This window comes from Scyliorhinus canicula, chromosome 13, assembly GCF_902713615.1.
Source record: "Scyliorhinus canicula chromosome 13, sScyCan1.1, whole genome shotgun sequence".
Classification (NCBI taxonomy): domain Eukaryota; kingdom Metazoa; phylum Chordata; class Chondrichthyes; order Carcharhiniformes; family Scyliorhinidae; genus Scyliorhinus; species Scyliorhinus canicula.
This window is the reverse complement of record NC_052158.1, coordinates 129,043,772-129,070,721: the sequence shown is the minus strand read 5'-3', so window position 1 is coordinate 129,070,721 and position 26,950 is coordinate 129,043,772. Positions and strand designations below refer to the sequence as shown.

At 47.7% G+C, this 26,950-nt stretch overlaps 1 protein-coding gene across 8 annotated transcripts in view; it reads right to left on the bottom strand.

Moving 5' to 3' along the window:
• Positions 1 to 26,950, bottom strand: part of vwa5b2 (von Willebrand factor A domain containing 5B2) — a 200,237-nt gene that overhangs the window by 18,303 nt on the left and 154,984 nt on the right. For all 8 annotated transcript variants that reach the window (XM_038816219.1, XM_038816216.1, XM_038816218.1 and 5 more), the window contains 5 exons: positions 26,558 to 26,813; positions 23,168 to 23,503; positions 22,125 to 22,262; positions 20,291 to 20,419; positions 17,915 to 17,995 (listed from right to left, as the gene is read on the bottom strand). In XM_038816219.1, the coding sequence (XP_038672147.1) occupies positions 17,915 to 17,995; positions 20,291 to 20,419; positions 22,125 to 22,262; positions 23,168 to 23,503; positions 26,558 to 26,813 (940 nt within the window). The remainder of the gene's footprint in view (positions 1 to 17,914; positions 17,996 to 20,290; positions 20,420 to 22,124; positions 22,263 to 23,167; positions 23,504 to 26,557; positions 26,814 to 26,950) is intronic.

Below are 26,950 nucleotides of genomic sequence, written 5' to 3'. Positions count from 1 at the left end.
TATTCCCGGTGAGAGGACTAATTTAGGGGGGATGCCATTTACGGTAGCAAGGGATAGGTTTGGGTATTTGGGGATTCAGGTAGCGATGGAATGGATGGGGCTCCATAAGTGGAACTTAACGAAGCTGGTGGAGGAGGCCAGGGAGGATTTTAAGAGGTGGGAGACACTGCACTTAACATTGGCGGGGAGGGTCCAAGTGGTGAAAATGAATATTCTGCCGAGGTTCTTGTTTATCTTTCGGGCTCTCGCGACCATTATACCAAAGGCCTTTTTTCGGAAAGTGGACAGAATCATCTCTGACTTTGTTTGGGCGGGGAAGGTGCCGAGGGTGGGGAGGACCCTGCTACAGAGGCAGAGCCAGCAGGGGGGGTTGGCATTGCCAAACTTGCTTCATTATTATTGGGCGGCGAATGTGGACAAGGTGCGGCGGTGGTGGGAAGGAGAAGGGGTAAAGTGGGTTAGGATGGAGGAGGAATCTTGTAAGGGGTCGAGTTTGAGGGCTATGGTGATGGCAGCATTGCCAATGGCTCCGAGTAAGTATTCAGGGAACCCAGTGGTGCAGTCCACGGTGAAGATATGGAATCAGCTGTGGAGGCATTTTACGATGGAAGGGATGTCGGTGCTAATTCCGCTGTGTGAGAATCATGGGGGGGGGGGGGATGGATAGTGTGTACAGGAGGTGGAGGGAAGTGGGGCTGGTCAAGGTGAGGGATTTGTATTTGGAGGAAGGGTTCACCAGTCTGGAGGAGCTAAGGGAGAGGGTAGAGCTGCCGAGGGGTAGTGATTTCAGGTATCTACAGGTTAGGGACTTTGCACGAAAGGTATGGAAGGGGCTCCCTAGATTGCCGGGATACACCCTGCTGGAGCGATTGCTGCTTCTGGATGAGGAAGGTGAGGGAAGAATTGGGGATATATACAAGTGGCTGGGGAGCAGGGCGGTGAGCGGGTGGTGATGATCAAGGAGAAATGGGAAGCAGAGTTGGGACTGGTAATCAATTGGGGAGTATGGAGTGAGGCACTACGAAGGGTAAACGGGACTTCCTCTTGTGCAAGATGAGCCTGATACAGTTTAGGTGGTGCACAGGGTGCATATGACTCGGGCGAGAATGAGTGGGTTCTTTCAGGGGGTAGCAGATAAGTGTGAGAGGTGTGGGCGGGGGCCAGCGAATCATGGGCACATGTTTTGGGGTTGTTAAAAATTGGGAAGTTTCTGAGCGGGACTGTTCGCAGTCTTAGCCAGGGTAGTGGAGGAGGGAATGGACCCGGAGCCTTCAGTGGCGATATTTGGGGTTTCAGAGAAGCCAGAGCTCATGGAGAGGAGGAAGGCCGATGTCTTGGCCTTCGCCTTTGTGATTGCACGGTGACGGATTTTGCTGGAGTGGAGGTCGGCATTGCCACCGGGGGTAGCAGCATGGTTGGGTGACCTGTACGACTTCCTGCGGTTTGAGAAGATAAGGTATGAATTAAGGGGCTAAGCAGGGGAGTTTGAGAAAAGGTGGGAGATGTTTGTGACCGTTTTTGAGGAGCTGTTCGTCGCAGGGGGGTGGGTGATGGTGGGGGTGAAAAAGGAGAAAAATCTGTGCAAACTGTTTAGTTGAATGTTGTGAAGAATGTTTCCCGGGGTGTTTATTTGCTGTAACCTACTTTGATACAAGTTTGAATAAAATGCGTTTTTAAAAAAAGTAACTGCAGAAGAAGCATGAAGCCTGGGGAAAATGGTCTTTTTAGAAGCCAGACACATTTTTTTTTAATAAACATTTAATATGCTTTTTGGCATAGTAAAACAGCAACAGTACAGAACAGTGTGCAAAGAACAATAAACATAGTGCAAATACTGGCTCCCATCCCACAAGGACCCGCCTAATTAACCCCCTCATCTACATTACCCTCCCCCCCCCCCCCCCCCCCCCCCCCCCCCCGCTGATGATTAAATTTCCGCGAAGAAGTCGACGAATGGTTGCCACCTCCGGGCGAACCCCGACAGTGACCCTCCCAGAGCAAACTTAATTTTCTCTATACGGAGAAAGCTCGCCATGTCCGATAGCCAGGCCTCCGATTTCGGGGGCTTGGAGTCCCTCCAGGCCAGCAGTATTCGTCGCCGGGCTACCAGGGAAGCAAAGGCCAGAACATCGGCCTCTCTCTCCTCCTGGACTCCGGGTCCTCCGAAAACCCAAAAATTGCCATCTCTGGACTCATCACCACGCCTGTTTTCAGTACCCAGGTCATAACGTCCGCAAATCCCTGCCAGTACCGCCTGAGTTTTGGACACGCCCAGAACATGTCAACATGGTTCACTGGTCCTCCCACACATCTGGCGCACCTGTCCTCCAATCCAAAGAATTTTTTAATCCGGGCCATTGTCATGTGAGCCCGGTGGACGAAGTTGAATTGGATCAGGCTTGGCATAGCGCATGTTATGGTCACGTTTACCCAACTCAGCGCCTCCGCCCATAAGCCCTCTTCTATCTCACCTCCGAGCTCCTCTTCCCACTTAAGCTTCGGCTCCTCGGTCTGCATCTCCTCTGCCCCCATAAGCTCTTTATATATATCCAAGACCCTCCCCTCCCCCACCCATCCACTGGACACCCTGTCCTGGATCCCCCTAAGTGGCAGGCGTGGGAAGGATGGAATCTGTCTGCATAGAAAATCCCACACCTGCAAGTACCTGAAATCATTCCCTCTCACCAGCCCAAATTTCTCCTCTGGCACCCTCATGCTCAGGAAGCTTCCTTCTAAGAACAGATCCCCCATCCTCTCAATCCCAGCCCATTGCCATATTCGGAACCCACCGTCCACATTCCCCAGGGCAAACGGTGATTATCACAAATTGGGGACCAAACTGATGCTCTCACTTCCCTCATGTGCCTCCTCCATTGGCCCCAGATCTGCAAAGCCGCCACCAGTATAGGGCTGGTGGAGTACTGTGCCGGTGGGAGCGGCAGGGGCGCTGTGACCAGGGCTGCCAAACTGGTGCCCCTGCACGAAGCGGCCTCCATCCGCCCCCAAACCGACCCCGCACCCACCATCCACTTCCTTACCATAGCTATGTTGGCCGCCCAGTAGTAATTACTAAAATTTGGCAGCGCCAGCTCCCCTTCCCCTCGGTTCCTCTCGAGCATCACCCTCTTCACCCGCGGGGACTTTCCCATAAGGACCACGGAATGAAAATAGGGAGACACTGGAATAAACAACAGGAATCTCGGGAGGATCGTCATTTTCACCGTCTGCACTCTTCCCGCTAGTGTCAGTGGGTGCGTATCCCACCTCTGGAACTCGGCCCTCATTTGCTCCACCAACCGGGATAAGTTCATGCAACCAACCCCAGTCCTGCGCCACCTGTATCCCTAAGTACCTGAAAATATCGCCTACAACCTAAACAGCAGGCCCTTAGCCGACCCTCCTGGCCCCTCGCCTGGACTACAAACAACTCACTCTTTGCCATGTTCAGTTTATACCCCAAGAACCGGCCGAGTTCCCTCAAGGTTCCCATGATTCCATCCATCCCAGCCACTGGATCCGTGACGTATAAGAGCAGGTCGTCGGCGTATAACGAGACTTTGTGTTCCACACCCCGCCCGCCCCGAACCAGCCCCTTGACGCTCTCAGAGCAATTGGCAGTGGCTCTATTGCTAGTGCAAACAGCAGTGGGGAGAGGGGGCACCCCTGCCTTGTCCCTCGGTACAGTCTAAAATAGTCAGACCTCGTCCTATTAGTCCTTGCACTAGCCTCCGGAGCCTGGCAGCAGCCTAACCCAGTCAATAAAGCCCTCCCCAAACACAAATCGTCCCTACACCTCCCATAAGTAGTCCCACTCAACCCGGTCAAAAGCCTTTTCGGCATCTACTGCCACGACTACCTCTACCTCCCTACTCTCCGGGGGCATCATGATCACATTTAGCAGCCTTCTTAGATTGGCCATCAGCTGCCTGCCCTTGACGAACCCGGTTTGGTCTTCCATAATAACGTCCGGCACACAGTCCTCAAACCTAGAAGTCAAAAGCTTGGCCAGTAATTTTGCATCTACATTGAGCAGAGAGATCGGCCTACAGGACCCACATGCCTCCGGGTCTTTGTCCCGTTTCAGTATCAGGGAGATGGTGGCCTGTGACATTGTCGGGGGTAAAACCGCTCTGTCTCTTGCCTCATTAAAAACCCTAACCAGCACCAGCCCCACTATCTCAGATAACTTATTATAGAACTCTACTGGATACCACTCCGGCCCCAGGGCTTTACCCGATTGCATGGCCCTCAAGCCCTCCTATATTTCTTCGGCCCTAATCGGGGCCCCCAGCCCGTCTACCAATCCCTGACCTATTTTTGGGAAGGTCAGTCCGTCCAAAAAGCGCCTCATCCCCTCCGGCTCCGCGGGGGGTTCCAAGGTATAAAGCTTACTGCAGACGTCCCTAAACCCATTGTCCAACCCTGCCGGATCCCCTACCAAGTTTTCTCCCCCCCCCCCCCCATCGACTACCTTCCCTATTTCCCTGGCCGCCTCCCTCTTCCTCCGTTGCTGTGCAAGCATTCTACTGGCTTTCTCCCCGTGCTCGTAAGTCGTGCCCCTCGCCTTCCTAAGATGCTCCACTGACTTACCTGTGGACAACACCCCAAACTCAGTCTGTAGCCTCCGTCGTTCCCTTAATAGCTCTGCCCCCGGGGTCTCCACATACCTCCTGTCTATCTGTAAGATCTCCTTTACCGGTCAGTCTGTTTCTGCCCTGTCCGTCCTGTCCCTATGTGCTCGAATCGAAATCAGCCCCCCTCTCACCACTGCCTTCAGCACTTCCCAGAGCACCGCTGCTGAGACTTATCCTGTGTCATTGACCTGCCGGTAGTTTTGCATACATTTCCTCACCCTCTCATCACCACCGCCGTGTCTGCCAACAGTCCAACCTCTAACCTCCATTGTGGGCACTGAAAGCTTTCCTTACAGACCTGCAGATCAACCCAGTGTGGAACATGTTCCGAAATCGTGATCGCCGAATATTCTACATCCGTCACCCCCGCCAACAAATCCCTGCTGTTGATGATAAAATCAATTCGGGAATACACCTTATGAACATGTGAATAGAACGAAAACTTCTTCCCCATCGGCCGACTAACTGTCCATGGGTCAACTCCCCCGCCAATTGCTCCATGAACCCCCTCAGTTCCTTTGCCACTGCCTGCACCCTACCTGTTTTTGAACACAACCGGTACAGGCCGGGGACCGTGTCAAAATCACCTCCCATAATCAGCTCGTGCGAGTCCAGGTCAGGTATCTTCCCCAGCAGTCTCTTAATAAAATCCACATCATCCCAATTTGGGACATATACATTGAACGAAACTGCCCTCACCCCCTCGAGCTTGCCACTTACCATGACAAATCTACCTCCCCCATCCAAAATAGTGCTACCCTCCTCAAATTGCACCCGTTTGTTAACCAAAACTGCGACCCCTCTGGTCTCAGTGTCCAGCCCGAGTGGGAGACCTGGCTGTCCAGCGCCTCCTTAATCTGAGCTGGTCAGCTACTTTCAGGTGAGTCTCCTGCAACATAATTACGTCCACCTTCAGCGCCCTCAGATGTGCTAACAAACGTGCCCCCTTTACCGGCCCGTTTAACCCTCTAACGTTACAGGTGATCAGCCTGGTTGGGGGACAGCTGGTTGGCGCTGATCAGCCATCTCCTTTCTTGGGCCCACCCCCAGCTCCTGTGTTGCGCCTCCCCTGGCCTGCCTCCTGGCAGCCCCCACCTCCGACCTCCTCAATGTTACTAAACCCAAGTCCCTCTCTCGTCGGCAGAACAACTACCCCCTGCTAGCAACAACACCCTGTAACCTAACCCCTTCCATAAACTAGCTATATGCACACACTCCACCTGGCTTCCATAGACCAGCTCACCCCAGCTAGCCTGATAGCTCTCGACTCCGGCGTCAACAAGTCTCCCACCTATTGTTCCCTCTGTTCCATCTCCCCTGCCCATCGACACCACTTTGCTAAACCAGCCATCCTCGAGCAATTGCTCTGAAAAAAGAACAAGGAACAAAGAAAATCCCGACAATAGTGCAATTCAAGTAATACAAAATAAGTACGAGACACTTCCTGCCACCCCCATCAGAACACAAAAAGCCCCCAGAACCAAATACCTTATCTTCACTCTTCTCCAGCAAAAACTCAAATACAGAAGAGAAAACGAAACAAGAAAAACATATAAATATCACTCAATAACTTTTTAACTTAAGTCCAAAAGTCCTCAGTTTGGCACCAGTCCTTCTCTCTAGGCAAAGTCCATTGTGTCCTCGAGCTCCTCAAAATAATGGTGCTGTCCCTCGTATGTGAGGGACGCGCGGGGTATAGCAGCCCAAACTTCACCTGCTTCTTAAACAAAATCTCTTTTACTTGCCTGTAGCCTGCCCTCCTTCTAGCCACCTCCACGCTCAGGTCCTGGTAGACGCGCAGGACACTATTGTTCCAATTGTAGCTCCGCGTGCGCTTGGCCCACTGTAGCACCCTATCCTTGTCCAGGAACCTGTGGAACCTGACACCATCGCTTGGGCCATGATTGTCCAGCACCACCAGCAATCTGGCACTGGAAAGTTCCTGCAGGAATTTTTCACCCTGTGGGTGCCTGGCTGCACCATAAATAGTAGAAGCACCCCAGCTGATTTGTCGAAATGGAGCTGATCCCAGGAATTTCGACAGGTTGCAACTTGTCAAAAGGTAAACATCCTGTCCTGCTATCACCATAGTAATAGAGTAGGGCATAGAGCCTGGCATTTCTAGGTCCTTTTAAGCAGGTTTGTTCAACAAACAAACTCACATTTCTATGTAGTCACGGAGCTGGTGTTTGGTTTCAGCGCATATTTTTCTGTCAATTTGACTGTCAAGGGTACCACGGTAGCATAGTGGTTAGCGCAATTGTGTGGGTTTCCTCCGGGTGCTCCGGTTTCCTCCCACAGTCCAAAGATGTGCAGGTTAGGTGGATTGGTCATGCTAAATTGCCCTTAGTGTACAAAATTGCCCTTAATGTTGGGTGGGGTTACTGGGTTATGGGGTTAGGGTGGAGGTGTTGGCCTTGGTAGGGTGCTCTTTCCAAGAGCCAGTGCAGACTCGAAGGGACGAATGGCCTCCATCTGCACTGTAACTTGTATGTATGTGATGCGACCATCAATTCACTCAGAGACACGAGTTGAAGTAAACTGTGGTTTTAATCGACTGACAACTGAGCCTGCGACTAGCTGTACTGAAGGCAGGCTCGCAAGACCGCAGCACTTTATACTTCCGGTATCGGGCCGAGCCCTGTACATGCTCCTCATCTCCCCCTGTGGGCAGAGCCGTGCAACGGCTCACAGATGGAGCCCACAGGGACACAGTGATATATAGTGTGAATTTATATTATACATTCACCACATTCGCCCCGTGTTAAAAAAATCGAGGACGACGGGGGTGACGGGTCTATAAGTTTAGTCGGTCCGGTACTCGAATCGTTTGCTGGGACCGGCGGAGCACCGGGGTTGCAGCCGCTTCGGATGGCTGTGTGCTGATGTCCGGTGTGAATCCGAGCGTGGACTCCGGGGGTGGTTCTTTCCGAGCTTCGTTCCTGACCAGTGTGACGGGTGAAAGGGGGCACAGGAAACCTGTAGGTGCAGGGGCGCATGGCGTGGGGGGTCGGGTGGGGTGTGGTGTGAGGGGTACCTCGGCGGTAGTGGTAGTAGTAGTAGTAAATCCTGCAGGTGCCAGGTCCCGGAGGGAAACGGTGTCCTGTCGGCCGTCGGGGTGCTCGATAAATGCGTAGTGGGGGTTTGAATGCAGGAGTAGGACCCTCTGTACCAGCGGGTCTGTTTTATGTGTCCAGACGTGCTTCCGAAGGAGAACAGGGCCCGGTGTCCTCAACCAGGATGGAAGCGAGGCCCCCGTGGTGTGCCCCGAGGGAAAACAAATAATTGCTCGTGAGGAGTCTGATTAGTGGCAGTGCACAGGAGGGACCTAATTGCATGAAGCGCGTCGGGGAGGTCCTCCTGCCAGTGGGAGGTCGGGAGATTCCTGGACCGTAGGGTCAGTAGGACGGTCTTCCAGACCATCACGTTCTCCCTCTCCACCTGCCCGTTCCCCCTGGGGTTATAGCTGGTAATCCTGCTCGAGGCGATGCCCTTGCCGAGCAGGTACTGACGCAGCTCGTCGCTCATGAAGGACGAACCCCTGTCGCTGTGGACGTAGCTGGGGAAACCGAACAGGGTGAAGACACTGTGCAGGGCTCTGATGACTGTAGGGGAGGTCATATCGGGGCATGGGATGGCAAACGGGAAGCGAGAGAATTCATCTATGATATTAAGGAAATAAATATTACGGTTGGTCGAGGGGAGGGGCCCTTTGAAATCGATACTCAGTCGTTCAAAGGGCCGGGATGCCTTTACCAGGTGGGTCTTGTCTGATCTATAAAAGTGCGGTTTACACTCCACGCAGATTGGGCAATTCCTGGTGATAGCTTTAACCTCCTCAGTGGAGAAAGGCAGATTGTGGGCCTTGATGTAGTGGGCGAGCCGGGTGACCCCCGGGTGGCAGAGGTCATTGTGGATTGCCTGTAATTGGTCGTCTTGTGCGCTGGCGCATGTGCCGCGGGACCGGGCATCTGGGGGCTCATTGAGCTTCCCCAGACGGTATACGATATCATAATTATAGGTGGAGTGTTCGATCCTCCACCTCAAGTTTTTGTCATTTTTAATTTTGCCCTGCTGCGAGTTATCGGACATAAAGGCAACCGATCTCTGGTCGGTGATGAGGGTAAACCTCCGACCTGCGAGGTAGTGCCTCCAGTGCCGTACGGCTTCCACAATGGCTTGGGCTTCCTTTTCGACTGAGGAGTGTCGAAGTTCCGAAGCGGAGAGGATTCGGGAGAAGAACGCTCCTGGCCTACCTGCCTGGTTCAGAGTGGCAGCGAGAGCCGCTCTCCACCTGAAATGGGACGGATTCATCCACCGCCCACATGGCGGCTTTGGCTATGTCCGCCTTAATGCAGTTGGCGGGCCTTGGCTGACAGTGGGAAGAGTGTAGTCTTAAATAGTGGGCAGGCTTTGTCCGCATACTGGGGGACCCACTGGGCGTAGTAGGAGAAAAATGCGAGGCACCTCTTGAGGGCCCTGGAACAGTGGGGGAGAGGGAGTTGTAAGAGGGGGTGCATACGGTCAGGGTCGGGTCCTACGACCCCGTTTTCCACGACGTAGCCGAGGATGGCTAGTCTGGTTGTGCGGGAAAACGCATTTCTCCTTATTGTATGCGAGGTTGAGTTTTTGGGCGGTTCGGAGAAATCGGTGGAGGTTGGCGTCGTGGTCCTGCTGGTCATGGCCGCCGATGGTGACGTTATCCAAGTACGGAAACGTGGCCCGCAGCACGTACTGGTCCACCATTCGGTCCATTGCTCGTTGGAACACCGAGACCATATTCGTGACGCCAAAGGGGACCCGGAGGAAATGGAAGAGGCGGCCATCTGCCTCGAACGCCGTGTAGTGGTGGATCTCCGGGCGGATTGGGAGCTGGTGGTATGCAGCCTTCTGATCCACCGTGGAGAATATGCGGTACTGGGCGATCTGATTTACCATGTCTGCAATCCGGGGGAGGGGGTACGCATCGAGGTGCGTGAACCGGTTAATGGTCTGGCTGTCCCTAGTCTTGACGACCACCACCTGAGCTCTCCAGGGGCTATTACTGGCCTCCATGACTCCCTCATGTAAGAGCCGCTGGACTTCGGCTCTAATAAATACCCTGTCCTGCAGGCTATACCTCCTGCTGCGAGTGGCTACGGGTTTGCAGTTAGCGGTGAGATTAGCGAATAGTGGAGGGGGGTCGATTTTTAGTGTTGCTAAACTGCATATAGTGAGAGGGGGCAGGGGTACCCCGAAGCTGAGTGTTAGGCTCCTGAGGTTACACTGGAAATCCAGTCCGAGTAGGAGAGGGGCGCAGAGGTCTGGGAGTACATACAATTGGAAGTTGGAGTAGTTGGCACCCTGTATCGTTAGTGTTGCAATCGTGCGCCCTTGTATCTGGACAGAGGGCGACCCCGAGGCGAGGGATATAGTTTGCTGTGTTGGAAATATCGGGAGCGGGCAGCGTCTTACCAGGTCTGGGTGAACGAAACTCTCGGTGCTCCCGGAGTCGAAGAGGCACGGTGTCTTGTATCCGTTGATTTGAACGGACATCATGGAGCTTCTGAGGCTCTTTGGCCGCGACTTGTCCAAAGTGACTGCACTGAGCTGTGGGTAGTCGGTGGCGTGGTCAGCGGTGCTGGAGCGGCCCCGTGATAATTGTCCGTGGAGGTCGTAGTCGTCGAGTGGCATCTCGGGTGATGTCCAAGATCGCCACCGCTGTTGATCGCACGTGGCAGGCGGCGAAGAAGATGGCACCCAAGATGGCGGCCCCCATGAACTGCACATGGCCGGCCGCGTGGGGGAGGATTGCCAAGATGGCGGCCCCCATGAGTCGCACATGTCGTGCGGAGGCGGAGTCGGCAGACACGCTGCCACATTGCGGGGTCTGCGGGCTTGTGAGTTGGAGGGGCGAGTGTTCTGATTAGCATTCGAGTTGGAGTTTTTAGTTTTAGCCAGGCATACCTTCGCAAAGTGCCCTTTCCGCCCGCAGCTGCTGCAGGTCGCGTTGCGGGCCGGGCAGTGCTGCTGGTGGTGTTGGGGCTGGCCGCAAAAGTGGCACGAGAGCCCTCCGTGGCGGGTGGGTGGCCGCGCGGCGCAGGCCTGGGGTAGTCTCTGGTCGGGGGTCCACGATGGGGTCGCATGGTCGGCTGGGAACAAATTTTAGCTTTGAAAAGCGACCTCTAACGAGGTCGCTAGCGTTACCGTGTCTTCCAGGTTCTGGGCCCCTTTTTCGAGGAGATGCTGGCGCACAAAATGGATCGGACCCCTGCAACATTCACATCTCGGACGGCGAGTTCCATGTGCTGGGAGGCTGTCACAGCCTGGAAGTTACATTCTCGTGCTAGAGCATTCAGGTCAGGCAGGTAGTCTTCTAACGACTCTGCAGGGCGCTGGCGGCGGGTTGTAAAAATATGCCGTGCGTAAACTTCATTTACGGGCTGCATGTACAGGCAGTCGAGTATCGCGAGGGCCTCGGTGTACGAGTCGGTACTATCAAGTTGAGTTGAAATACGATGGCTCACCCGTGTGTGTAGAAGACTGAGTTTCTGTTCTTCAGTAACAGCAAAGGTAGTCGCCGCAGCCAGGTAGGCCTTGAAGCACTGAAACCAATGCAGAAATATTTCCTTCGCTTCTGCGGCTTGTGGATCGAGTTCCAGTCAATCAGGTTTGAGGTCTGATTCCATGGTAGTTTTTTTTAAAGTCGATTCACTCAGAGACACGAGTTGAAGTAAACTGTGGCTTTAATCGACTTACAACTGAGCCTGCCTGCGACTAGCTGTACTGAAGGCAGGCTCGCAAGACCGCAGCACTTTATACTTCTGGTTGTGGGCGGGGCCGTGGGCGGAGCCAAGGGCGGAGCCCTATCCATGCTCCTCATTTCCCCCTGTGGGCAGAGCCGCGCAACGGCTCACAGATGGAGCCCACAGGGACACAGTGATATACAGTGTGAATTTATGTTATACATTCACCACAGTATGTAATGCCGACATTTTTGAATGCAGAAGGTACAATAGGTCTAGTGTACAAAAGCAATGATGACTTTCCAGGAGGAATTCATGGATAGTTGAGGAGTGCACGTGTATGTACAGAATTCTTGTAGACAAAGCTATACCAAAATGATATTTGGTTACCTCGGAGGTGACAAGACAATCATTTCAAAGCATGAAGGCCCACAAATGGAATTACATGGGCGCATGCCACACAGATAATGCAGAGACAAGCAGCTGACAATGTTGCAAGCCAGTCTTCAAGAAAGCTGTCAGCAAGCCTCCATATCTACTAATATTTCATCACTTACTTGAATTTCATCATGAACTTGATTTATGGGTACTGCCAATGTGAGGTGACAGAATGTTAAATATATTGCTTGGCGAAAAGAAAGACTTGCTTTTATTGCAGTACCTTTTCACAACCACCGGATGCTTCAATGCACTTAATAAAACCAATGAAGTACTTTTTGAAGTGTAGTCACGATTGTAATGTCGAACAACACACCTTTACATCAATGAAATCAATAACTCAAGAATGGTTAAAGTGAGTGCAGTCATTTTTCATTTTCAGCAAAAGGATTTTTTTTGTTATAGAATTAAACAATAGAATAAAACATTTCCTCTTGTCCATGTTTGCCCTCGATTTTTGCAGCATCTCCAGCAAGCACTCTGCTCCTCTTTCAACAATAATGTTGTGTATCAGACAAAATACTACAATTATTCTGCAACTTGCACTGTGGATCATACTGTGGAGCACCACCACAGTGGTGGAAACATTGCTTTAATATTGCTTATTGCTAAAATTATACTTTAGTATACTTCAGCCTTACAAATATGTAATTATGAACTTTTAGTGAAGAGGGCTGGGGAGTGGATCATGAGATGAATCATGAGCCAGTTTTTTTAAGTTAAGAGAGCCATGTCTCACAGGAACTAACTTGAAGTATGTTCCCTGCCTCCCAACCATCTTAACGAGAGCCTTGATTGCAGGAGCTATCACAGTTCAGAGAACCCAGCTTTGGTGAGCCACAAACTCAGCAAACACTGATCCTCAGGCAGAATGTACACATTATACATTATGCTTCATGTAATTGTGAATGGTGACCTCCTTGTACCTCTGAGCAGTGATGTCTGTTTTTTTTATTCTCCTCCAGAGTCACCAACAAAGATAAACTTTATGGTCCAAAATTTCCTGTGTTGGATTTGGCAAGTACCCTAAAGATGCGCTAGGGAGTCTCTCTCGGAAGTTCCCGGAAGGGTTTACATGGCAATTGTCCAGAAGGGCTAACCACTTTTACCAGACTCTTGAATGACCCTCTTCTGGACTTATCTGACCCCTCCACACATCTTCTCTGCTGAGTAGTACTACACTCCTGTGTGCTTCACCCGATGCATGTGTCTATGAATTTACATTGCGTATTTATATATGCCCTAAATTTGTTTTCATGAATGGAATGATCTGTCTGGACTGTATACAGAACAATACTTTTTAACTGTACCTCGCTATACGTGACAATAAACAAATCCAATCCAATCCGACTACCCCTGGCCAACTACTCTCTGCTGGGAACCATCTGGCAAAGTGATTTAAATCACTAACCAAATGGTCCTGCCAGTTTTATACCAGTGGTTACTCTGAAGGAATTAGAAGAAACAAAACTACTTCTAACTTCAGTGTAACTATTTTAAACATCCAGATCAAGCCCCGCACAGGATACCCCCCACACTCCAGACCCCGCCCCCATCCTGCAAATCCCAGCTGCATGGGACTCCCCATGCGGGCTTGACTTCTAACTTCCCCCTCCTTCAATCGACCTCACTCCTTCACGAGCGGAACCGATCGCTCCCCATCCATCTCTGGAGTGGGCCCTTTAAACCAACCTGCTTACCGACAGCCAGTGTAGTAGAAAAGGGGGCATGTCCTCCCCGAGCTCACTGGTGATGCACGCTGCTGTGCTGTTCGGAGACTCGTTTCAAGCATCTCCAGCTAGCGGAGGTTTGAACGAAGAGCTCCAGAGTAGATCAGCGTTCTTCACACACTTGTAATTCCAGCGGCACATCACTTCACACTGCTGGGTGGAAGTTATGGACCGATATACTCAGAGAGGCTTTGTGTGAAATTCTCCATTCGAGAGTCTATAACATAAAGCATAAAGTGCAGAGGAGGCCATTTGGCCCATCGAGTCTGCACTGACCCACTTATACCCTCACTTCTACCCTATCCTCGTAACCCAATAACCCCTCCTAACCTTTTAGACACTAAGTGCAATTTAGAATGGCAAATCCAACTAACTTGCACATCTTTGGACTGTGGGAGGAAACCAGAGCACCCGGAGGAAACCCACGAAGACACGGGGAGAACATGCAGACTCCGCACAGACAGTGACCCAGCGGGGAATTGAACCTGGGACCCTGGCGCTGTGAAGCCACAGTGCTAGCAACTTGTGAAGTCTATGTTCTCCCGCCGGAGGTGAATCGCTACTGATTTAGCACAAATCAGGAAGCGATTCCCAATCCTCAGCCATGCAAATTAATGCATGGTGAGGACTGCGAGCAATTCCTGCCTCCATTTGGGCGGCCCAATAGTGAGGTCCCACAGCTGAATAGGGAGACCCCCCTCAGAGACCCTCTAGATAGGTGACCCCCCAAACAGGGGGACCCCCACAGAGATGCCAGAAGAGACCTCTGTAAGGAAGCCCCCCCCAGAAAAGAGAAGCCTGATAGGAAACTCCCCTTTACACTGAAGTTATTTTGAAGTGCTCAGCTGGAAATTGACAGCACTTAACTCTCTTGATGTTTGTAAACATTGTGGTCAAGGCACTTTAAAGTTATTGAACCATGAAAAAGAAGAATGAAGCACGGCTGTGTGTGGAAGCTGTCAATCACAGCCCTCTGAGGGGTTTAAACACAGGTCACTGCTTTCCCTTCCCAGTAACTGATAGGTGCTGCTTCCTCTGTTTGAGCCACCAGGTGTATTGTCCAGGTGAGTGTGACAACAGTGGGTTTTTTCACTGCCTCGGTCCGGATTGCTCTACAGCTTCCAGACAGGGGTCTCTTTTCTGGGGGGGGAGGGGGGGGTGTGGGTGATCCCCCTATACAGGGCATCTCTGTGGGGATCTCTTTATTTAGGAGGTCTCTGGGAGAGTCCCTTTATTCAGGGAGTCATTGGGGGGGGGTCGTGGGTGGGTCTTGAGGGGGGGGGGGGGGGGTGTCGGTAGGTCTGACATTGTGCAGGGATAGGCTGGCCCTCATTTCTGCCCATCTGTGTAAACAAATCCATAACACATAATTAGTGGGTGTGCTCGCTCAAAGCCACACACAATATTTTCACCCCAGATATTCTTTCCATTTCAATTTGGACATATTGGGGTAGATTTTCAGACTTGTTACCTGAGCATAAAATCTACATTGTGGATCAGCTGCCCATTAAAAGGAACTGCACAATTTTTCTTTCAATAGAAAAGAAGGCCACGTGATTTGCATAACGGGTAGCCAGTCCATAAATCAGAGATTTGCGCCTGGGTGGCAAGTTAAACTTTTAACCAGCTATCTTATGTTATTTTAACAGGTTGATCAAAACACCTTCTCAGAAGGCGAAGGAGGGAGATGACAACATAGTGGTAATGTCACTGGAAGAGTAATCCAGAGGCCCAGGTTAATGCTCTGGAGACATAGATTTAAATGCCCCCCAGGCAGCTGGTGAAATTTAAAATTCAATGAATAATTCTGGAATTGAAAGCTGATCTCAATAACGATGACCATGAAACTATTGTTGAAAGCTGTAAAAACCAATTTTGTTCAGGGAAAGAAATCTGCCATCTTTACATGGACTGGCCAACATGTATCTCCAGATCCAGGGCAATATGGTTGCCCCTTGACTGCCCTCTGAAATGGCCTAGCAAGCCACTCAGCTCACGGCTAATTAGGGATGGGTGACAAATGTTGGCTTTCCCAGCGATACGCAGATCCCATCGAAGAATAGGTTTTGAAAAGCAAAAATTGCTGGAAATAGTCAGCAAGACAGGTCACATCTGTTGGGAGAGAAACTGAGATGACCATTGACCTGACACATTAACCCTATTTCTCTTTCCAGAGGTCTTGCCAGATCTGCTGTCAATTTCCAGCATTTTCAGTTCTTACTGCAGATTTTCAGCATATGAAGTACTTTGTTTTTCTCAATAATGTTGTGGCCAAGCTTACTTCATATGTGTTGTAAGAAAAGGTATAGTTAAGCCAAAATATACCAATGTATAATATTCCTCTTATATTCTCACTTAGTTCATCACCTCCCACCTTCAAAAACAGCAACATTCCTGGTACCATATCGCTCAGAATGTTTCCCCAGGTTAAAGGAGTATAGAAGGGTAAATTCTATTGTACTATTAGTTTTTTTATCCCAGTTCAAATGTATAAATTTAACTTGACTACCTACTATTAGTTTGATTATCCAATTTAAAGACATTCCCTTAATGTCGGTATTTTTCAAATGTGCACTGATGAAATGAATCTCAACTATTGCCAGTACGTGTTGATAAATCACCAATTGTCAGCATATACTCAGAAAGCTATCCCCTTTGTATCAATGTTATTATTTAAACAATTGCTTTGGCTTCATCCCCACAAGTTAGGAGCCTGCAAGATGGATCTTGTGAGCAGAGGTTGAGTGGCTGAATACTCCTGTGTGTTTAACATTTTAAAACTTTCATAAATGTGTTCTTTCATCATTCAGTATTTTTAATTAAATCCTCAAACAAGTTTGAGGAATGAAATATGCACTTACTGGGGAAACACGCATGTTTATACATGACTAGAGAACTGATACAATCTTCATGAACAGGTAATTAAAATACACGCCTGCACTCCCAACCTTACAACACAGTACGAGTCCATTCGATCAATCATGTCTTTGCTGGTTCTTTATCAGAGTATTCCAAAATGAATGTTACTGAACTCTCTCACCCCAGAGCCCCCTACCTTCTTCTACTTCAAATGTTTATTTGCATCAGTCCCCCTTAAACAAGGCAATGATCTTTGACTCAACTATCTCCTGAATCAAAAGGGCTGAATCACTGGATGTGAGCTTGGAGCAGGGAAGGGCATATAGTTAGGTGGACTGAAGACATACCGAAACCCGACAGATTCCCACGTCTGCCAAAATTAAGTTCTGGGTTTATTAATTAAGGCTTATGGTGTCTATTCTGGTGCCTATTGAGGCCCTAAAGTGCCAATTGATAACCACTTGAGGACCTCATCCTGCTGGTGCAGATATTAACGCAGCTGCAGGTGGACCTGTTGTCATGCAGTATGCACAGCAACTAAAACCATTCGCCCATCTTGTCATCTCTGGAGCAGTGGGTCCCTCGGTCAAAGGTACTCAGTGCCCATTTGAGGGGCTCAACATCAGGGGGGGGGGGGGGGTGGCCTGCTGAGTGTCATTCTCCTGCCTTTGTTACTGACCCCTATACTCCCTTTCCTGTGGTCCCCAATCTGCAAAACCAACTCCCCCCCCCCCCCCCCCTCCCCCCCCCCTCCCCCCCCTCCCCCCACACACTGTCTAAATTTTTAACTGTGGCCTTGGTCAATCTATGATCCTGGGACTCAAGGAGGTGTTTTTTCTTCAGCAGCCACCACTTCCACTGTGGCACTGCTGAGCACAAGACCTTCCAACCTCTAGTTGATTGGCAGCTCTCAGTAGACCAGACTTCTGCCCCCCCAGGACCTTGATTCCAGGGGAAGGCCCGCTGGTGGCCTCACTGATTGATTTGTGATTTGGTGGGCCTTCCCGAAAAGAGGCAGCGGGTCTTAAGCTGGTTCTCTTGCTGACAGGCGAAACCTGCGACACCTCCAATAAGATTCTGCCCAAGTTGTTCAGTGCTCAGTCACCCTTATTTCTCTTTGTACCTCTCCTTGCTCAGAGTAATACCAGTGATGATCCCTTTATACCTTCATTTGCCTAGATAACAACTAATCCTTTCTAAGGTGAATCAAAAACTACTAAAATGCTTTATTTTAAAGCTTTGAGGTTTTTCTGACTGTCATGCCAAGCCACAACAATCTTTCTAGAATCTGCAGGATAGTAGACTGTGAAAAGAAAAGAATATTTTCAAAAAAAAGTATGAATCTTATAGAAACCAAAGTTATGAATTGTTTTCCAGTGTGCTCAATCAATTATGGCACATTTAAAACATTTCCATGTGACTGACACATAATATGTGGTTCAAACAATAATAATTTTGTAAAGATCTGATGGGGAAGAAGTGTGGGTTGTGACAAAGCAGCTTTCAAACATAAAAGTGTATTATTTACCATCTAGGACACTCTGTCTTTCCCATCCAGAGGATGAGGACGAGCCCAGGCTGGTCGGTGAAGCTGGAATTTCTTCCTTTTCTGTAAAGAGCAGAAATACATTTTACCTTTCCAATTTAGTTTCATCTAATGTATATTTTTCCCTACCTCGGACGTGCAAGAAAAGTTCCTGTAAATTTTAGAAACTCCGGTAACAAAGATTAAATACTAAAAATACGGTGCACAAACATTCACACTTAAATCAAGCTCGGCGCTCCCCAATGAATGTAAAATATTAGTCAGGAATGTAAAATATTAGTCAATCATAAGAATGCCCTTGCCTGAAAAAATATGACAGGACTGTTTGAAGTATGCTGTCACTTAGAAATATCGGAGCATAGAATAATTGTCTCTTAAGAAGTCGATAAATGGTTGCCCCCTCTGGACGAACCCAAAGATTGATCCTCTTAGGGCGCACTTGATTTTCTCAAGCCTGAGAAACCCAGCCATGTCGCTAACCCATACCCCCGATTTCCAGGGCTCCGAGTACCACAATGCTAATAGGATCCATCTCCGGGCTACCAAGAGGATGGGGGTGGGGGTTGCTGGTGGTTAGGGAACGTGGGGGGGGGGGGGGGTAGGGGGAGATAGTTTAGTTTATGCGGGATTAGCGATAGGAGGAGGAGGTACTGGGGAATTGTGTGTATAAATCATGTTGGCTGGGTATGGTTGTTGGTTGGGGGGGGGGGGGGGGGGGGGTGTTATTTACTGAATTATGTTTACATTTGTATTTGTGTTATAAAATCATGAATGCCTTAATAAAATATTTTTTTTAACAAAAGAATAATCTTCTCTTCTTCAGAGGCAATGCTCGTAAATTAGTGATGACTAGTTACTGTCCAGTAGAACTTATTGCATCTGACGTAAAATCATTAAGTCACTATGACTTATAAAGTCATTACAGAGAGCAAACTCCTACATTGGCTGCACTTTATAATAATATCTACTATTGAAGAAATTAATTATACAGACAAGAAAACTTATATTTCAAAATTTTATAGATTCAAAAGATATCTAAGTTTATCCATCAGGATGAAAACTGAGATATATTAGTACTGGGGACACCAGCTAGGGATTCCTGTGTTGCTATTATAAAACATACCACAGCATGAGAAAGGTAATTACCTGTGACTTGAAGGGCCGGGATTCTCTCAGCCCGGGTCGGGGCCGGAGAATCCCCACAACCGGCGCAAATCGCGCCATGCCGCCCCGACGCCAAGACGCAATTCTCCAGAATTGGCGGCATTGGCACTGGCGTGGTTGGTGCGGCGCCAGTCGGGAGCTGCTCTACGCGAACGGCCCACCGATTCTTGGCCCTGGATGGGCTGAGCGGCCGTCGTAAAAAGCCGAGTCCCGCCGGCGCTGTCCACACCTGCTCTTAGCCAGCGGGGCCCACCGATCGGCGGGCCGGCCTCTCGGGCTGGTGGTCTCCTTTCTTCCGGGCCGGTCCTTGTAGCCCTGCACCATCTTGCAACGGGGCCAGCGCGTTGAAGGAAGGCACTGCGCATGCGTGCGTTGGCGCCGGTGCCACTGCGCATGCGCGGATCCCGCGGCGCCCATTTGACGCCGGGATCAGCAGCTGGAGCGGCATGAACCGCCCCAGTGCCATGCTGGCCCCCTGTAGGGGCCAGAATTGCTGATCCTGAGGCCGTGTAGATACCGTCGAGAAACGCGATGGTGTTTCCAACGGCATCAATACTTAGCCTCAGGATCACAGAATCAGGATTTTCAATTAATCAATACATTTTGATGGGTAATGGGACAAGACGATGTCAAAATTAATTAATAAAGAATAATCTTCTATTTAACATAGCCCATTCAGGACATTACAAAATGCTTAGGAATCATTTTTTGAAGTTTAGTCACAGTTTTCAGTTAACAAATATGGCAAAAGAATATGTGCAGAGGAGGGCAGAGTGGCAGAGAAATCCATAGCATAGTATCTCATCCCACTTTGGTGCCTAAAACATTTTCTGTTGTCATGTCCAATAAAGACCAACTGTTTTTGGCTGGTCAAAGTCAGACTTGCTTGCTAGATTAGAGCATACCTAGAACCAGCAGGGGAACATTAAAACACATAATCCTAAATGGAACAGCAGGTTAATTTTAAAAGGGACCTAAAAGAAAAGGGAAACCACTTCTACAAATCCTGCATGCAGGAAAGTGAAGAGGTTCACCTGGGGTATATGGGGCAACGAGAGAGCTGGGAAAATGCAGCGCTAGAAATCCAAAGCATTAACAGTAAGAAATTATTTCAGTACTTTACCGGCTGGAACACTATTTCACATTGGTTAGAAAGTGGCTGACAGGATGATTTACTATTAGCTATGTCATTACCTGTTGACACAGACAGATCATCCAAATCCTCAGAATCATGGCTCGAGTGCCTTCGGCCCAACCCAACAGAATAACTTCTCGGACGCTTGGTTCCTGAGCAAGAGCCCCGAGTTTGGTTGAATTTACTTCCTTGAACAGGCCAAAAGAGATATCCATGATTCATAGTGCATTTGAATGTTGCAGTATTTAGGTTATTCTAGATATAACTATTGTTATAGAATATTTCTAGTAGATTCCCTTTTACTAGGTATTCAGGGAGCTACTTAGCCATACTGAAATGTTTGTGATTATACAATGACGTTTGGGCAAAAACTTGAACTATAAATCAATTCAGGAAACTTGCACAATTGACAGGTACGTGCGGCTAAATTGCTGATAGTCTTGCAAATGGAAGGCTAACCCTATTTGTTTCTTTCTCTTCTGCCTTTAATAATCCACTTAATGGCTCGGCGTCCAGTCTTTGTTAACCCTTTGAAGTGCCTTGGAGCACTTCTCTATATCAAAAATGTTGCTTAGTACTGGCCTTGGCTCACAGTTCTTCTGGTGTTCTGGCCAACATTTACCTGCCCATACCCCTCAGGATCCTGAATATCTCGGTCAAGTCTCCTCCAACTTAAGTCTTCTTTACTCCAAGGAGATAGTCTCAACTTCTCTAATATATCCTCATAGCTACAGTTCTTTATCCCTGGAATCATTCTTGTGAATCTCCTCTGTACCCTTTCCAATGCCTTCACATCCTTCCTCAAGTGTGGTGTCCAGAACTGGATACAGTGCTCCAGGTGAGGCCTGATCAATTTCTTATACAAGTTCAACATGACCGCCTTACTCTTGCACTCAATGCCCCTATTAATAAAACCTATGATACTATATGCTTTCTTAACTACTCTCTCAACATAATCTGCCATCTTCAATGAATTATGTACATATACAGCAAGGCCCCTCAGTTCCTGCACCTCCTTTGGAGCTTTTCCCTTTATTTTCTAATGTCTCCCTGTACTCTTCCTCCCAAAATGAATCACCTCACACTTTTCTGCATTGAATTTCATCTGCCACTTTTCTACCCAATCCACCAACATGTTTATGTCCTTTTGAAGTTCAAGACAATCCTCATCACAGTTGGCAATGTTTCCAATCTTTCTATTATCTGCAAATTTTCAATCATGCCCTGAACACAGCAGTCTGGGTCATTAATATATATTGGGAAGAGCAAGGGTCCCAACATTGACCCCTGGTAAACTACACTACAGACCTTCTTTCAATATGAAAAACAACCATTTACCACTCCTCTTTGTTCCCTGTCACTCAGCCAATTTCTTATCTAAGTGTCCACTTTCCCTTTTATTCGATGAGCTAGAATTTTGCTCACAAGTCTGTTGTCTGGCACTGTAACAAATGCCTTTTAAAAATCCATGTACGCCATGTCAAAAGTGCCCTTGTTAACCTACTCATGGTTCCGTCCAACAGAATATTTTGCCCCCAGGTATGGGTGATTTGTTCTCTTACATCACCAGGTGGCTAATCCTACGTTAATCCTTTATGTGCTAGACCCTTATACGAAAGTACATTCTTTCCATTCACCTGACCACTTATGCATCACTAGATACTGGAAAATAGGACGCAGGTGAATACATGACAGAGCAGAAAGCATAAACTGCCTTTGCTTAATTTGGATCTCTGAAAAATTGATGTCGGAGGCGGGTAGTGGGCCAGATTCTCTGTATTGCCATCTGGTGTTGTAATTCACTGAAAATTATTTTGACATATGATTGACCAATATTTTTAGTCCAAGCATTGGGGTGGGGGGGGGAGGGAATCACTGGTATGTTGTTATTACCTGTGTTTCGGACTTCCACATATGATGATAAAGACTTCTGTGTGGCAGCATTTATTGGGATGATAGTGGTGTACATGGACATGCTGTTACACGCTCTGCTTGTCTCAACAGCTTTTAGGCGATATCTTCTCGCAGTTCCTCCAGAAAATTAGACAACAGATTGTTTACATTAATTTTCAAACTAGTTCCTAATACTTTCAAATCAGTCTAGTCTGCTACATAGTTCAATTTTTGTCCTGCATCTAATTAGTTTCTGGGAGATTCTTAAGGCAAAATAGCTTATTTCAACATTTATAATGAAATGTTTACGTACTAAATTTCCATTTTTCTGTTTTATTCAAATTGCTAAGTTAAAACACGGGATCAATAAAATATATTATAGCCACAAATAATGACTTCTGATTAGGAGCAGGCTGTATTATAGCAGACTTTTCGTGCTTTTTTTCCAATTATGAGCACCCAATTATTTTTTCTATAATTAAGGGACAATTTAGCGTGGCCAATTAACCTACACTGCACATCTTTTTGGGTTGTGGGGACGAGACGCAGACACAGGGAGATTGTGCAAACTCCACACGGACAGTGACCCGGGGCCAGGATCGAACCCGGGTCCTCAGCGCCGCGAGACAACAGTGTTAACCACTGCTTCACCGTGCCTCCCTTCGCTTTTCGTGCTTGATTGTAAATATCACCTGGATACAGTGGATGGAGGAATATCAAGGAGGGAGGATTTAAACCTAGAACAGAGCCAGACCAATATTTCACCCACTGTCAGGGGCATTTTTTATTTAAGAATGCCAGAAAATAGAGATGAAAGACCTCTCAGGCTTACTCTCAACCAAATGTTTAGTTAATTATGTATTGAAGCAGAAAGCCGAGAATCAACTCTAAAAATCTATACGATGTATCCACTGCTCTTTGGGTAAATAACCTTTCATCATTTATTTCTTACTTGGATCTTTCAAGATGATAATTAACTATTAGAAAATGCTAAATGTAACGCACAGACATTTTCAAAACCAACATTATAGAAACGGGTTTACCATATTCAATTTCACTCTCCTTCTCCGCCATATTTTCAAAGTCTCTGATGGCTGATTTTGCAGTCAATTGATGGAGGATCTCATCCCATGGATTTTCAGAGATTCGTTTGGACTCCTGCTCAGGAGGAGCCTGGTAGAGGGAGGAAAGGTTAGCTGTTACCTCCCAGCTGACTGATTTCCCATAGATCAAGCCGTGGATCACTGATTTACACTGCATTCCAGGAGTGTCATTCACTTCAGGTAAAGCCGGGTCCTCTGAGGTCACTGGGGAGAATAGGTTCTCTGGATCAAAGAAAGTGTCCCAATCAGGAGTGGACACTTGGAACAGGAGGGTGTCTGTTGGAAATGACAAGCAGAAACAAACTCAGAAATCAAAAGTCCATGCATTCATTTTGATCAAATTAAACTGGTTATTCCTCGTCGAAACTTAATGCTAAATGTGTGATTAGTACAGGGCTCTCCTGTGGATGCCATGGCCTGTTGCTAATTTCATGAATATTCTTGTGTATCCTGCTATCTTCTTTTTCTGCAGTTTTTCCCTTCTCCTTATTAGTTGCCTTAAGATAAAGGGATATTTCCCAGGGGCTGGCACTGCTGCAGGCTAATATCCTTATGGTCCCCATGGCACTTTTCATTGATATAAGTTGAATGCTGTCCTCATACACATACTTCGAATAGGAGCCACTGAATATCAAGCAAGATCAATAGGCTTGGCTAATATTTTTCCCTTCCTTAACCTATCTCAAAGCAACTTCACTGAATGCTATATGTACACGGAATAATCCAAGAATTAAACCGAGAGCCACCTGATCTTAAGAATCCATGTCACAGTTAAGTATGTCACACAGAGTCTCTAATCAAAATATAACAGGCAATTGTACACTTAATACTTCCCTCTAACTAATTATCTCTGCGGTATGGTTAAATGTTATCTCATGAGGTGTAGAGGCTTGTATGGTTCAACAATAATGGTTTATTAATTTTTTTTAAAATTCTGATTAAGCAATTTAGCATGGCCAATCCACCTACCCTATGCATTTTTGGGTTGTGGGGATGAGACCCATACAGACACGGGACGAATATGCAAACTCCACACAGACAGTGACCCGGGGCCGGGATCAAACCTGGGTCCTCCGATAATTGTTTATTAATAACTCTTATCTATATATATTTATACAGGATATGATTCTGACTAGGTGCTATCTCCATGTCGACTTCTACCAGATTCACCACTACACTCTCCTAACCCCATGTGATTTTCTGCATCATTATATGGACGGTACTGATTACCCAGTCCCACACTAACCCTTAACAGTCCTGAACACCCTAATACTACACCTCCCCCACCCCCCCAAGTCTTTACCCAAATGTATTTACAGTAATATTTACCTGCCACTCCTTCTCCCCCCAAGTCTCTGACTTTACAGATTCAGACGATCTGGAGGCTTTACGACTCTTACAGATCTCGTTCTTTTCAAGTCTGGAGGAGTGGTACCCTCAACTGTTTTGGGCTGGCTTTGTTAGTCTGGAGTTGAAGTTATAGTACGTAATGTTTCATATATTCAGCTGTCAACATTTGTTTTGCTTCTTGTGCTCCTTAATCTTGTATTTTGCTTTGTCAACAACCTGTCCTCCTTGGCTTTTTCCCTCTCCTTCTGGAGGGAATGTTCACTCCATTCATTCCGGGCGAGGTCGGTGAATTTGGCCCTTGAGTTTTGCTTTGGTATTGCTATTCCTGCCCTTATGATGCTTTATGAGCTGGACTGTTGATGTTGCTCTGTACTATGGTTTAACTTCACCACGGAAAATTGATCAGTTTTGCTGGTGGATTTATGATTGTCTTACAATTTGGAGGACCTTTTTCCCCAAGTCAGATTTTTTTCCGTTTGGAGCACAGCCAAAAATTGGCCACCCCCAATACTATTCAATTTCTTATGAGCTCCAACTTAAGGTCTCCATAGTCACAGCATTCATTTATGAAAGAGTTTACAAAAGTTCCTGGGCTGTTGGAGTCTGTTAAAATTTGCTCGCTCCAAAATGTTATTGCTTCCTAAGTTAAAGTAGGTGTGAAAGGACTTCATGACCTCTTCAAAGACATTCATTTATTCCTTGTCTGGCTGCTCATCATCAGCCAACAAAATAGAGATATAAAATAGTGTAATCACTTGGTCAGCCTCTGTTTTCTTATTCAAACCGAATGCTATCATGTATCATAAAAATCGTCTCAATAACCTCAATTTTGCACCTGGTCTGCCCCTTCCATCTGCCTTGATGGGTCTGACACTGCTGATTTACCAGAAGCTCCATTACAGATATACAGGCTGAAGGGCAGAAGAAAGATCCACTGTGCAGAGCAAAAAGACCCCACCAGCGCATGTAGATGTCCATTGATCCCAAGCAGAGTGGAAGAAGTTGATGTACCATCCAGAGCTGTTTTCAGCACAGGGGAATACAGCTTTGAAGCATTTTCATTTCTTCTTTCGTCCCGTGCTTGTCAGGATTTGCCAGGCTCCGTTGCGGTGACACAACTGTTTTAAATTTCAGCGATTCTGCAAAAAGTCTTTTGAACGAATAATTTTAGCCGGCTAGTTGCTTTCCTGAGTTTGGAGAATCAAACTGAACCAGTTTTTGCTCTTTGAATTTTTTTGGGGGGTTTGCCGGCCTGCTATGTCAAGCCACGCCCATTAAACAATCAGTCTGCCTGTGCTGCCTGATCATTGCGCCTAATTTAAAAGCTGCTTACCCTTTTTCAATCTTGCAAGGCACTTTGACTCTGCTTGTGATCAGGTATCGCAATGGACCTCCAGGCGCTCTTGTGGAGTCCTTCTACAGTTCACAGTGGATCTTTCTTCTGCCTTTCAGCCTCCAAACCTGTGAGGGAACTTCTTTTGCGACCTCCAGCTTTCAATCAAGGTCTTCAAGTTACGTGCACTTCTCTCAAGTCAGACAGCAGTTTCTTTACTTCTTAATCCTTAAGGATTTGGGGGTCCTTCACCTGCTGCCACCAGGTTATACAGTTGTACGTTGTCTCATGAAGAGGTGTAGAGAGCTCGTAATTATATACAAATATACTGGATTCAGTCATGACCAGGTGCTAGGTTCATGCTGACTTCTATAAGTCTCATCACTACACTCTACTAACCACCCACCCCTCCCACGTGACTCTCTACATCAGAATGTGGACGGTACTGTTCCCCAGTCCCACATTAACCCTTACAGTCCTGAACACCCTAATACTACAATCCCTGAGCCATGTGGCCATGTGAGGATTGAGATCTTCTGGTGAACTTGTCATGTCTTCAAGACATAAGTAATAGGACCTCACAATTTAAAAGACTGTCAGATTCTTAGATGTTTCATTAAAAATATGGATTATCTGTGATATCTTACTGGAATCATTTAGGGTCCGTCTTGAACTACTGTCAGCTTGAAATTGTTGGGATTCACAGCCAATATAATTAATTCTTCCCCCGACAGACCAATTCAGCGTCTGGCCTGTAGAAACCTTCTCCAGTGCCTTACGCAGGTGGCGCATGTCTAGTTGGCCATTTGGTGAAGAGAAACTCCGGCCAGACAAGGCTGCTTGTGCTATCACTTTTCTCTTTCTTCTTGCCTCATCTGAAGAAGGGTCACCTCCAAAAGTGTTCTGAAATGAAGGAAAGAGTTTTTATCATTGTGATAGTTAAATATGACCAGTAAAATGATTGCTTGGTTTCTCAAAATAACGTAAGATATAACTGAAACGGTGATATTATATTCACAGGTAATATATTAGAAAGGACA